At 37.5% G+C, this 14,830-nt stretch overlaps 1 protein-coding gene across 1 annotated transcript in view; it reads left to right on the plus strand.

Moving 5' to 3' along the window:
- tyn (trynity) overlaps positions 1 to 14,830 on the plus strand; it is a 71,410-nt gene that overhangs the window by 45,078 nt on the left and 11,502 nt on the right. The window contains exons 2-7 of the mRNA XM_022066859.2: positions 3,211 to 3,308; positions 8,809 to 8,941; positions 10,637 to 10,773; positions 11,470 to 11,591; positions 13,611 to 13,755; positions 14,673 to 14,785. Of these exons, the coding sequence (XP_021922551.1) occupies positions 3,218 to 3,308; positions 8,809 to 8,941; positions 10,637 to 10,773; positions 11,470 to 11,591; positions 13,611 to 13,755; positions 14,673 to 14,785 (741 nt within the window). The 5' untranslated portion in view covers positions 3,211 to 3,217. The remainder of the gene's footprint in view (positions 1 to 3,210; positions 3,309 to 8,808; positions 8,942 to 10,636; positions 10,774 to 11,469; positions 11,592 to 13,610; positions 13,756 to 14,672; positions 14,786 to 14,830) is intronic.

Raw genomic sequence — 14,830 nt, forward strand, 5'->3', positions numbered from 1 at the left:
TGGCAGTAAATTTGACACTCAGAATATCTGACTACTCTAACCTAACTAACAGTATAAATAAACCGCAATTCAGAATAGCATGCCTGTGTAAACTGCAATATTAACATATATGAACGTTTAAAACACATTATTTTTGCCTTACCTTAAAACACCAAGTTCCAAATAAAACTGTTACACTCTTCTATTTACGGAGTAATTTTTACTTCACTCACTCTAAAGTCAAGCGAAACACTACAGATCAGCACCGATTACAGCGCCACTCGCACGCAACGCAGACGGAGAGGTTTACCTATTCGCCCGCTAGTCCCATCCATCCTAACCTACCATGCTGTTCATTTTCTAGTTCTGGAAACACTTTTCACATAGACGATGCCAACATTTAATTATTTATTTACTACATAAATGTTATCTTGCGATCTAAAAAGAAGTTTTTACAATTATTGTAATCCCTGGGTATAATGTACTAAGGTGTATAGGATTATTAGTTTCTGTGATATTGGCTTTATTATTAGTTCCTCCAATCTTCACGTATCTGTAACTTTTTAAATTTTTATTTATGTATCCCAAGTAGTTGTTCTGACCATAGCCGCTTAATGGGATTGCAATAACAATTATGTGTATCCCGTTCGTTATTCCTTCACCAAATATTTTTCGTCTCTTTACACCTCTTTAATTGGCAATTAGCAAGAACAATACAAGGCAGAAATGAGGCAACGATCTAAGTAAATCATAAAAATAACAGTCGTGTTGATGTCTGACTGAGACGTGAGGGCGTTGCTGCTAAAACCCCTCAGCGGCATGATACATAAACGGAGCCAAATTGCACGTAGGCCTACACATCTACGAACCAAAGCTATTAGTGTGGTATATACATGACATTGAATGCAACTTATGTATTTCCATAAATAAGCCTGAAACACGAAGTACTGCTACAAGCCGAAGGAAAAGATCATCGCCAGTTTTATAGTGGCATTATGGCTGCCACATTAATAACTGGAGTTGATGACAGGTTACTGCTACTTGGATAAACAAAAGCTTATGTTACGCGCCAAACGACCTTGGTTAACGGTGGCAGTAAGAATGGAGATCTACGTCATTTGACTCGCACGAAAGTAAGGAAACCTCAGTTAGTAATGAACTGGCTATGTACAGAATTTGATTCCGAGTAGAGATAAAGGTATGTTCTTTCATTAACACGTCCAGACTGACTGTGGTAAAGTAACCACAGCGTTAAGCCTAACATTTTATATCTGTCCATATGGAAGTTTCGAGAAGCCTAGAATGAGTGCTACTTTACCTCAACATTCCTACAAGTTTTCACAGCATGGACATGTGAGCAACATTGCTTAGTTTCGGATGTCAGATATCTTCATTACAGAAGACAAAAAATCAGTTTCTTTACCACGCACAGAATACGACAACCACATGAAGAATGTTAGCCCAATGATCCGGCACATACAATTTGGTCTCAGCACGAACAGACTACAAAGAGACGCTCTGTTTACTGTGGAGTATGAAGTATAGTGTCGCCCTCGGTGGTTAGAGTGCTCGCCACGGGTTCAAACCCGGCCGAGGTCGATGGACTTTTAAGGGTGATAAGAATCCTTAGCACAACTTCCTTCGGAGGGGAAGTAAAGGTGACGGTCCCATGTCGTAGATTTACGGTATATAAAAGAAACTTACGAGCATGAAAGAGATGTTTCGTAAGCAAAAATTCAGCGGCCATTTCTCACCCAAGTCTCTCCTGATTCACTGTTAGATGGCTCTAGCTGTCAAATCAGGATTGAGTAGAAATTGTGCAGAGGCAGTGGGCTGGTCACTCACTACTCACAAATGCACAATTCAAAGACTAGGAAACCTTCCACATGAGAGGAGGCTAAGGCCAGAACTTGGGCTGTAGTGCCATTGGATGGTTTCCTGGAATAGCACAAATAGGTAGAATTATTGTGTCGTAAAAACCTTTACATACTTCAGTATCTGAGGTTATTAAAGCCCGTGGACAGAAAGTTGTATAGAATTTGGACAAATTTAGTGTGAAGGTTATAAATAAACGTGTTTGAGAACAAAAACCTAAGCACGATAGCTTAAGTGAGGAAGAACACGGATTATGATGAAAATTACTCAGTGGGGAACTTCATAATTTGTGCTCTTCACCAAATATTATTATAAAGCAAGAGAGTATGAGAAAGGTGAAACACGTAGAGGAATACGATAAATACAGAATTTACCCGGAAACAAGAAATGAAGACATAGTATGGTAGACACAGACAAATGCAGAAATAATATTATCATGGATCTTAAACAGAGCGTAGAGTGTGGAATGGATTCAACTGGCAAAGGATAGCGTCCGGCGGCGAGCACATAAACACAGTAGTGTACCATGATTTCACAAATGGCGGGGAACTGGCCAACTGACGTACTACCCGCTACTAGAGGACTCTGCCCCAGGGGATTAGTTAAAAACTAAGAACTAATTTATACCTCTATATCTCCACTCCTCCATGTCTTCACGTCATGGTGCTTAATTAAGCACTAGTAACAACTTCGACACTAGGCGTACGAGAAGAATTTAATAGACCATCCATGCCTAGTTGTAACATTCGTGTTAACTCCTGTTAATACCAATGTATAATACCATATTTTAAAACACCGTCGATTATGAAACGCACACTTTATTTAGTATTAGGGGAAAAAAGTATATTTCAACAGGAACTGTCAATACTGAGGCACAAAACTTCTTTGTTTTTATACTTTCTGAATGTTTGTTTCTATCTTCGTGTTTACTGTCCCATGACTAGTGTTATAGACATGAAGATTTTCCTTACGATTTAGTCATACAATAGTATTTTTCTGCATCGATTCTTAGACACCATCAAATTTAAATAAGACACACTCCAATTTAAGAAATTTTCAAGTTAAAAAAGTGCATCTTAAAATCAAGGGAAAAAATATATATATTTACTCGTAAGATATCTTTGTTTAATGTAACTGTTAACAGATGTCACTTGTGTAGAACATACACCAAACCGTTTTGGTGCGAGGGAGCACACAGACCAGCGGTATACAAAAATCTGTTTTCAGACAAAAATCAATTATCTAAAACGAACTTATTCAACATCGGGATTTTCTCTACCACAATACTTTTCCACACTACGTAAGTAAAATTAATAAGAAGTCCATGACTATTAACAATATTTCTTTCGTTTGCAGATTTGCGATGCGACTCACTAGTAAATGCAACATTCCAGCCTGCCGATGGACAACAGTGATACTTCTTCTCATCTTAAGTCACGCCGTCATGAGTCTAAGTACGTATAGGTCTGCATATGTTACGTTATTCTGATGACGTAACACTTCATTCTCTTTGGTAGTACGGTGAAGGTAACCACGTCACCAGAATTTATCTCAGCACAAGATGAAAAAAAAGTGATTCATGTGTCATTCACTTGGTACTCTGAGCTCAGCCTTGAGACCTCTAGTCTGGCAGAGTCCTTACTACCTTGCTTGTATTTGCTGACAAGGTTTGCTGGGACCTGATACTAATAAAATGTAGTACTGAATAGGCGAATTAGAGGTTAGGTTTTCATTTTGTGACTCATATACCAATTGTTACTCGTATAGTGGCGGTATTTAATACCAGTTAATCCTTTGAAGCTGAAGATCTTCTAATGAATATTTAGGAATTCTGTCCTTACCGCAAAGAAAACATACCACTTCATCATCCCAAAGATAAAATGGTTAACGTTGTTAGGGAAATAATCGCTGTTTATTATGAGAACCATCCAAAACCCATAAATAGAATCTTCAAAATGTTGATTTTTCTAGAAGGTGCTATAGTAGCATTGGGCTTTGAAGGTTTCATGTTTTGAATGACAGTTCAGCTTTCGTTGGGTCCTGACTCACCGCCGTGAAATCCTCAAATCCGACGAAGGCCCTACGGTTCACACTTTGTAAACAGACTTCTCTTTTTACTATCTGAGTCGGTTTAGGAAAGCAGGTAAACACAAACTGGTTCTGGGGTTCACCCGGTCTTCTACCCAGGGAATGTATTCTTTGGTGTAATGTGGCTGGAGCATTACGCTCTTGACTCATTGGCGAGATTGAGAATGCGTGGAGCCTACCTCCTTACATATCTTGGAAGGAATATATTAAAATGGGTCTTAGAGAAATCGGATGGGAGGTTGTAGATTGGATTCATGTGGCTCAGTGTAGTAAGCCTAACAATAATGCAATTATATAACAATAACGGACGTTCGGAAAGACATAAGATGTTACTTGCTAAAAGACTGTTACCTTCTCAAACAACTATGACAACTCAGAAAATCGACAGTCTAAGCTCTAAATAACCGTAGTACGATTTCCGATGGGGGTTAAGAATGTTCTCTACTTTACATCGTCCTATCTCCCCTCACTTCAAATAAGAGTCAAAAGATATTTCACCGGAACCAGACACGACCGGAGAGTAAACATGGCCGCTCAGATCCACCTACACTCCAATATCGTATCTCATAATCGGCCAACCTTTCTACTTTGCAGAAAAATGTAAAGGAAATATCGGTTTTTATATTAGCAAGTAGGCCAAAGTTTCGGAAAATTAAATGCACTTTCGCTGAAGCCAAGTCATTCGTTATCCATTAATGTTGAGAGCGCGCTGGAAAGTTGCCACGTGCGACTGAACATTTACAGGTAAGCAATTTACCAACGTTTCAGAGCTCCTTGTTGCATCCGTCATCAGGTCGAATGCCCCTGAAACGTTGTTCCACTTCTACCACCATCTTCGTCCTGACGAATCAAATAAAAAAAGAGAACACCCAGAATTTGTGTGTATTGCGAGCATAGAGCATATTCTACATGTTATATAAACTTAATATTCCGTTGTCATAATTAGTCTTTCGTGACGCACTGCATAAAAAGTTGTTCTCGATACTTATCGCATTTCGCTGATCGATAATTTTAAAAGCGATATCGCTGTCGTTCGTGCGTGAAATGTTCACACTGAAATGCGTGCTACTTCTGTAAGCGATATAGCCTGTTGCTGCTTCGGTGCGAATCGTGAACAATGGTGGCTAGCTGTGATGTTCACGTGTCCGTCGATGGTGCGGTATAGCTAACGGTTTCCAATGGCCATGTATGAATAACAGTTCTCTTCCCCAATCGAGTGTTCGTGAGTCCCGTAATCTGACATATTAGGTAATCCAATACTGGTGTATGTAGAACAAAAAACTTGACTAGGTGTACTGCTGTCTAATCCTACAGGCGCTGGAATTGATTGTGTATCTGGTGCCTTGCGTTATACAATGCCCAAACCTTCATAACCTATTCTTTGATTAAACCAGTTTTTAACGAGTAGGCCTACATATGGCAGGAGTTTAAGTAGGTTATTTTCTTTTCAGTGATCATAACATACGAACACCTGCACTTTTATGTATACGAATTGCATTTTCTCTTTATACTGTTGCCGTAGTTTGCGTTCTACGTGTGTGTGAGTTTTCTGAGATCGACAACAATGAAGAAGAAACTGAGAAAGATTTCGATAAAAGCCTGTGGAGAGAATAAACACAATTTCTTAAAAACCTTCCATAAAATGTTGTTGGCGAAAGAAATATGGCACTAATTATCCGCGTTAGGATTTACAGCTGAAAAAGCAAGAATTTCATAAACCAGATTAGAGGTAGTTTTAAATCGATAAAATTATAACAGTTGAAATTACCTAAAATGACTTACGTATTTATTCTTAAGGACCCTCACTAATCAATTTTACTCGCGCAGGGTCTCACGATTAGCTCCGCCGCCATTGAAAATATGAAATTGGGTCTACTAGTTCATCCTATTATTTTACATCTCACTGTACTTAATCATTCCACAAGAAATAAATCATACACATTATACTCATTCGTTAATTTGCCTACAAACTAAACATCCAGCAAACAAAGTAAAATTTCTGGAACAATACCAACTGTAGGAAATTTAATAGTATGATTTTTGGGTGGTCCCAATGACAAAAATCCAAATCAGCCCAGCTGTTGTTAAACTGAATTATGCGGACAGATATGACCAACCCTGTATGCATTAATTTCTTTCACATCGCGCAAAGAATGCACAAAAGGAAAAAACAATTCAACATATTATAAAATGGCCACAAGAGAAATATAGTGTCCCAACCTACAGCACTGTCAGCATAAATGATGGCGAGGGACCAACCTTAAAATTCTAATTTATCGTTAATGTAATAAATTTTGTGCCGCTGTTGTGGTATTATTGTACCAATTCGTAAGAAGGGTGATAAGACAATTATTAAGGAATCTGCCTCATATCATCTGGCTACAAAATTTTATCCAACGTTCTTCTGGCGAGGCTGACTCCGTATGCCAATGAAATTACTGGGGATAATTAGTGTGGGTTCCATCGTAATAGACCTACAGCTGATCAAATTTTTTACATTTGCCAGAAACTATATAAAAAGTGGGAGTACAATGGGACAGTCGATAAACTATTTATAGACTTCAAGAAAGCCTATAACTCAATTAAAAGAGAAGCTCTTTACGATATTTTGCTTGAATTTGGTGTACTTAAGAAGTTAGTTAGGTTAATTAAAACATGTTTAAGTGAAAGCTCTAGAAAAATTCGCTTAGGGAAACATTTGTCTTGACACATTTCATATTCAGAATCGTCTGAAACAGGGAGATGCTTAATTTCGCCTTAGAATATGCCACCAGGAAAGTCCCAAGAAAATCAAGGCGTTTTGGAATTGAATGGGACACATCAGATTTCGGTCTGTGCTGATGATATTAATCTGTTGGACCATAATACAGATCCTATAAAAGCGAACACAGAAACATTCCTAAGGGCTATGACGGACGTTGGTCTAGAAATAAATGCAGAAAAGACAAAGGACATGATCACGTCTCGGCGTCAGAATTCAGGACAGAACCAGAATATACGGACAGCTGACGAATCGTTCGAAAATGTGACAAAATTCAAGTACTTGGGGACGACACCAACAAGTCAGGATGACATTTATGACAAAATCAAGAGCGGATTAAATTCAGGGAATGCTTGCTATCATTCAGTTCAAAATATTTTGTACTCCCGTCTCATATAAAAATACTAAAGATTAAATACACCGAAGTGCTATTTTGTCAGTTGTGCTGTATGGGTGCGAAACTTGGTCTCTCACTTTGAGGGAAGAACATATACTGAGGGTCTTTGAGAACAGAGTGTTGAGGAGGATGGACCTAAAAGGGAGGGAGACGGATCATGGAGATAACTGCATGTTGATGAGCTTCACGGCCTGTACTCCTCACCTCATAATGTCAGGGTAATTAAATCGAAGATGAGGTGGGCAGGACATGCGGAACGCATGGGAAAGAGGATGGGTGTTTAGAAGGTGTTGGTTACGAGGCCTAAGGAAGGAGGCCGCTGGGAAGACCTAGGCGTAGGTGGGAGGATAACGTTAAAATTGACCTTAGGGAGATAGGAATCGATGCGATAGGAAGCGAACTGGATGCAGTTGGCTGAAAGTAGAGTCCGGTGGCGGGCTATTGTGAACACTGTGATGAACCTTCGGGCTCCATAAAGCCGCGTATACAATCGACTTTTCAAAGAATTTCCTGCACCATAAAGTGAGTGAGTGTGTGAGTAATTAATTTTGTTTTTAAATACTTAATAAGGAAAGGCACCCAGGATTAGTTAATTTCGTAATGGCAGGAACAGCTGAAGGGAAGAAATGTAGGAGGAGACAAAGATTGGAATGTGACGCAGATTTTTGAGGATGTGGGCTGTAAAAAATATGTGGAAATAAGATTATTACACAATTTATGATCAAAATTAATACTCACTAGTTTTGTGCACAAAGCATATGCCATTAGTTTCACCACTATTAAGAAAAACAATTTTCAAAATACCAATTTTGCACAGAATCAGTGCCAGACTAAAAAAATGTTTACAGTCACAATCATTAATAAAAATTATTACGGCAGTTGTAATAATAATATGTAACTAAGGTTGAAGGAACGATTCAGATACTTTAGCAGACAGACCATTTTACAGAATTCTTCTTCTTCTTTATTACGCCGTCTACAGGAGGTTGGCGACATATTTTGTACAGAATCCTTCCATCCTTTTCTCGGACTGGGACCTGTTCATATACGTTCTTGGCAGATGATCCAGAAGTGGTTTGCCATTGCCTTCTTCTGTGTGTGAATGGAGTAATTGTTGGGATGCCACGGAGAAACCGGGGAAGCCCCCGGAGGAAAACTCCGTGTTGCCTAGACCACGGCCTTGCCCAACACAAGTTATAAATTCGGGCACCGACGGGAATCGAACCCCGGACCCCAGGATTACAAGGCCAGCGTTCTAACAGCTAGACCACCGTGGCGGTTTTACAGAATTACAAATGAATAAATTTACACCTGTCATAAAAGAGCTGTCAATGTTGAAATTTAGAGTTGTTATAAAGTGTGGACTTGTAGGTAAGATACCAATTTTTCAGAGAAACAAACCTAGAAGTCAAATACTGACATCTTCACTGGCACGAAAACCTCAGATCTCATATAAAAATACTATTGTTGAATACATGCAATATTAAATATTTATCTTATAAGTTAAATAATACAGATGCACAGTATTCCTGCAAAAATTGTGAATAGAAGTACGCCTAAAGCCAATGTATAAATTAGAAAATAAAGACTAATAATAATATAAAAATAATACTGATAATATTCACAGTATAACGCAATAAAATTATAACAAACTGATGTACCCCAAATCTATGAACACATTTATAGTGTTCAACTGTTATGTTCACAGGTCGAGTGGCATTTGAGAAGTTGACTGAACTTGACTACAGAGGGAGCACATACTACACAGTAAAAAACCTTTCCCTGTATGAATGTCAAGGATGGTGTCGTGAGGAACCAGATTGCCAGGCTGCTGCCTTCAGGTAACAGAAGTTAAAATTCAAGTGGCTCCGTGCTATGACATAATTTTACACATTAAACACATCAGAAGTATTCTTTGACCTCATATTTCATGTTCAGTTTAAATATGCAAACTTTAACATGAGTATGAAGATTTCTGTCTTCTGGGTTGTTGCGCTGTGTAGTCTAGTAGATGTTTACCAACGTTTCAGAGGTCATACTGCCTCCATCGTTGGTAAACATCGACCATACTACACAGCCCAACAACCCAGAAGACAGAAATCTTCATACTCATCGCCCTGATGATGGAGGCAGTATGACTTCCGAAACGTTGGTAAACATCGACCATACTACACAGCGCAACAACCCAGAAGACAGAAATCTTCAAACTCATCGCCCTGATGATGGAGGCAGTATGACCTCCGAAACGTTGGTAAACATCGACCATACTACACAGCGCAACAACCCAGAAGACAGAAATCTTCATACTCATAGCTCTGATAATGGAGGCAGTATGACCTCTGAAACATTGGCTAACATCGACCAGACTACACAGCGCAACAACCCAGAAGACAGAAATCTTCATACTCTGATGACGGAGGCAGTATGACCTCTGAAACGTTGGCTAACATCTACCAGACTACACAGCGCAACAACCCAGAAGACAGAAATCTTCATACTCATCACCCTGATGATGGAGGCAGTATTACCTCAGATACGTTGGTTAACATCGCCCAGACTACACAGCGTAACAACCCAGAAGACAGAAATCTTCATACTCATCGCCCTGATGATGGAGGCAGTATGTTCTCTGAAACGTTGGTTGACATCTACCAGACTACACAGCGCAACAACCCAGATGACAGAAATCTTCATACTCACCGCTGTTGAAACCTCAAATCATACATTTAAAATTAATACTTTAATTGCATTACTCAAGCATCATAAACAATTGTATGATCTGAAGCTAAGTATGATGAATTATTCTTGGGCTATCAGCCATGTAAGGTGGGTCAATGCAGAAAACGCCAACGTTTCGAGAACCGTCTTCGTCCTTGTCCTCACTGTACCCTGAATGTTGGTTTTGTACGCTGCTGTTTTCTCCATTGAACCATCGGACATGGCTGGTAGCCTGAGAAAAATTCATTATCATAAACAATTACTCAAATACTAAATACATTTGTAGTGGAAGTATTTAAAAAATAAAAATTAACATGCATAATTTCATAGTAATTAAATGAATATTAGGGAACAAATTCATTACAACTGAAATATATCTTATTATTTAAATAGAATTAAATAAATTTAATTATCAATGCTGACTGGCAGACTTCACCTGTCATAGTAATAGATAAAGTAGATCGTAGTAGATAAAAGTACTTATTTGACAACAACAGCTTGCAATATATTCTATAAATAGATAAATACAGAAATTATTTTAAATTTTCATATCATGCAATTTTGTTGCAAGAGCAATGGATACAATCAAGAATCTTAGGGTAAGTGCTCCATTATGTTACAGCTCAGTAAGCCATGTTTTGGTTACATGTGATTGATCAATGTCTTCCTTCACTAATGCTGACATAACGTATAAATTATCGGCTTGAAATTCCATAGTTTATAATTATTGTATGAGTATTTAGTGTTCCTTCCAAGTTAATGCAGAAAGCTTGATATGTGGTGTTAGCTTTAGGTCATCTATCAACTCTCCATTGCAGTTTTGTGGTGAATCCACTGACTCCAGTACAAGAAACATTGTGTCAGCTACAGAATGAAACTTCGGCTAACAACCCAACAGCTGTACCACAAAGATCAGTCAACCTCTATTATATGGTCAAGATGCAGATCAGATCGGGTAAGAATCTAGCCAAAAGAAATAAAAAGATTAACTAATTTATACCATTTTATACCATTTTACTGAACACTGCAATTGCCATCTTTAGGGTGAATGTGCACTGGTGGCCACAGGTAGCTTTATATAGAGCAGGCAGTAGGTAGCACGTGGGATATGAAGGAAGTGATTATTGGTAGAATACAGGCATGAGGCACTAACTAACTGGGAGCAAGCAAAAACATGGTTGAGGGAAACATGGCGCTACAACCCAGAAGACAGCCATTTTCAAGGAAAGAGCTTTTGCACGTGGCTTAGGAAAAAGGTGACCCCCCTCCCCCAGACATAAAACACAGGAATAATGAGGAAGTTGGGGAGTGATAGAAGGTGTTGGCAGGTAGAAGTGAATAGGGGAACCATTGATAAAGAAGTTGTCAAAGTGGGAGAAGAGGTGAAAAATAAGTTCCAGCAACCACATGGTTGGGAAGAGGTAATGAAAGATTCTTGGCTGCCATGTGATTAGGAAAGAGGTAATAAAAAGGCTTTGGGTACTATGTGGTAAGGGAAGGAGTTGGTAAAACAGTTTTGCTGATCAATTAATAAGGAGAAGAGATGATCAAAAAGTTTTTTATGTCCACTGTGTCCATCTGTACATGGGTATTTCATCTTACATGACTGTTTCAGTCTATGGTTTGTCTCACATATATGTTCTTGTTGCAGATAATGTTTGCCTCAGGCCTTGGGCTTTTGAACGAGTTCCCAATAAAATGATTCGAGGTTTAGACAATGCTCTTATTTACACATCTACCAAAGAAGCATGCCTAGCTGCATGTTTAAATGAGGTATGAGAATTGCAAAGAATACACAGAATATGTTTGTGTGTGTATGTGTATCTTTCTTCCCTGATAACTCTGAACCAAATTATCAGTGTTCTTAGAAGTTACTGTCAAAAGGCCAAGCTAATAGAAGCCTCACTGCTGCTTTACAAAATTCATACAGGCCTATTTCTAGGAGTGGGAATCATTATTTTCTGCTGATAACACAAAAACAGTTTAGAACCATGTGTCACTAAGCTCAATCTAAATGTCATGCCCCTGAAAGTAGCCACATATATACATACACACACACATACCGGAATAAGTATGGCTGTCATAAACTAGCCTAGTACTCACTGAAATAAAATGTTTGTCTTAAGAATAAAAAAAATATACAATATATTTAGGATGCAACATAACAAAATGTAATCAACATGTGTCTTATTGTTATTCCAATTTGTCAACAAATTTTTGGCATTCAGTTGGAGAAAACAGATATACAGAAAAACCTAATTAACTCTATGGAACAGAGTCCTTCTTAAACTAATATTCACTCAAACAGTCAAGAAATTCTAACCATTTATGGATCCCAAAGGTTCATTACAATGATCATAAGATTCTGCCAACAGATCCTATCCTGAGCCACACTTCTTAGGACCCATTTTAATGTTGCCATCCCATCTACACCTTGTGGTATTTTCCCTTTAGACTGAAATGTGATGCATTTCTCATCATGTTCATGCATGCTACATGGCTTACCCATCATGCCCACTGTATTTTTATCATCCTAATTGTATTTGGTGAAGAGTGTGAATTTTGAAGCTCCTCATTATGCAGCTTTCTTCAATCTGTCATTTCATGCTTTCCTAGTCCAAATATTCCCCTCAGCGCCCTGTTCCCAAATACACTCAATCTGTGTTCCTCCCTTGATGTGAAAAACCAAGGTTCACCACCCATATAAAAAACTGGCAAAATCTGATATTTTAATTTTTAATTTTTAGACAGCAAATGGAAGATATAAGATACTAAATGGCACTGCAGCAAGCATAAATTAAGATACCATGCTCATAAAATAATTCAAGGGCTTTTATAATGTTACTTCAGAATTAACTGATTTATCAATATCAGAAGGATTTTTTAACAACGTTTGTTACTTTAGCAAAAATGTAAGCTTAGAAGATCTGTGTCCCAGCTTTCAACAGATTTTCTATAAAATTTGGCATAAACATTATGCCATTGGAGGCATCTGTAACATTGTAATTTTCACTTTGGAACATTTGGTAACAACATGCCAGACATACAGACTTGTGGGGTTGGAAAAACACTTGTGCCACTTTATATAGGGTCCTAAAATGTTATATTTTTCAAAGAATGTAAAGCAACAACATGGCAGTTGCATGGAATATGTACGTATCATTTGATTTGACGGTGATAATTAATTAACCAATAGAGCCGGAGCTGGACATCTGGGAAAGGCATGATAAAAATATAACATACCTACAAATTGTATTGAAATATTATTTACAAACCAACAATTATAAACAAGGCAAGATGAAAAATTTAATGGTTATGTCCAATATATTTAACATAGACAAAATCTGTAATAAATAATAAGTTCTGCTCCAAAACAAAATAACAACAACGATGATGATGATGATAATAATAATAATAATAATATGTAACACATTTACAATTTAAGAAATACAAATTTCTGATATCCCTGGAATTCACTCATATAACTGTCTGTGCACCAGTAGAGTATGGTACACCACTTAACAATTTTTGTTGGGTGATTAAGCACAGAGACTAAATATGACATTAACAGAATATTTGTAGGAGCAGAAGAGTGTTATACTGACTTCATAATAATAATGTTGCCTTTGATCTAAGATTCAAAAATTGTTAAGAAATTTTTTAAACAACACATTACAACTTAACAAATTCTTTAATTTCTGGAAAACATCCTACAAATAGCAAAATTGTTAAGCATATTTTATGTATAAAGGAATGATATATGTTTACAAATTAAATATATTAATTTTCCAGCACCGCTTCACATGCCGTTCACTGGAATACAACTATGTCACACTACAATGTCATCTCAGTGATTCAGACCGACGCACTACCGGACAATACATTCAGTTTGTTGATGCTCCAGGAGTTGACTACTTTGAGAATCTTTGCCTTAAGGGTAAGATATAATCTTACTGAATAATCTTTGTCTCAAATGATATATATACATTAGATCTACTTTATATTCAAAAAAAAACTATAATCATATCATAATTATTAATAGGGCCCAAAATTTGCCATCAGCTGTTAGTGGATTGATGAAAATAGAAATTCTGTGAAATGGTGAAAAGGTATGGGAGAAGAGGAAATTATAGGCTGGGTTCCTGCAGCACCTACTTTTTAGAGACAAAGTAATAGTTACAAATATGAAATGCTGAAAACAAATAAAAATGTATTGAACTACAATTAAAGCAAGCATTTTCTGCCTTTTCCTCCAGTTCAACTGCTCAACTCTTTAAGTTAAACATAAATTAGGTTAATTATTGTACTATAACTAACTTCCTGGTAGCAGAACCTGCAGGTTCAACACCAACAACACCAAAGCCCGCCACCGGCCACAATACTGAACCAACTATTGTCCTATAGTTTCATTATTGATGTTTTAGATAAAATAAAGATTGATTAAACTAGCTTCACTTTCTAACTGAAGTTATACTGTACATTACAAAGAAAGGCATGTGCAAGTATAAGTAAACTTGGTGTCCAAGGTTCAAGCACAGAAGGACTAACACATGAGCAGAGGGGTTAAAATACAGATTAGCTATCTGTATAATCTAGCTAGTTGTGTAATCTAAGGTGGGAAAGGGTTTGTGTACAAACCAGTACTTTTGAATTAGTTCACTGATGTCTATTATTGCAGAATGGGAAGGGCAATACAAGGACCTAAGGTAAACTTAACCTAAAATGAATGCCATAAGTAAATCAACTGCTTCAATATAAATGTCTCCTGCAGTTTTCTATAGCAGAAAATATCTTCCTAGAGCACCAGAAAAGTTATCTGAGAGTTATATACAAATTTGCATTTCCTAATTTCAGCTAATCAGGCTTGCAAAGGGAACAGACCGTTTCAAATACCTCGTATTGGAGTTAATGAAGACAAGGTGTCTCAGTATGCCAGTCTGCATTATTATGTGGATAAAGAATTGCAGGTATGTACTGTGTTTTTAATATAATCAAAAACAATTTCCCTCATT

The sequence above is a fragment of the Zootermopsis nevadensis genome, unplaced genomic scaffold (assembly GCF_977971745.1).
Source record: "Zootermopsis nevadensis isolate Lab colony 2312 unplaced genomic scaffold, Znev_1.0 Znev_ptg000061l, whole genome shotgun sequence".
NCBI classification, from domain to species: Eukaryota; Metazoa; Arthropoda; class Insecta; order Blattodea; family Termopsidae; genus Zootermopsis; species Zootermopsis nevadensis.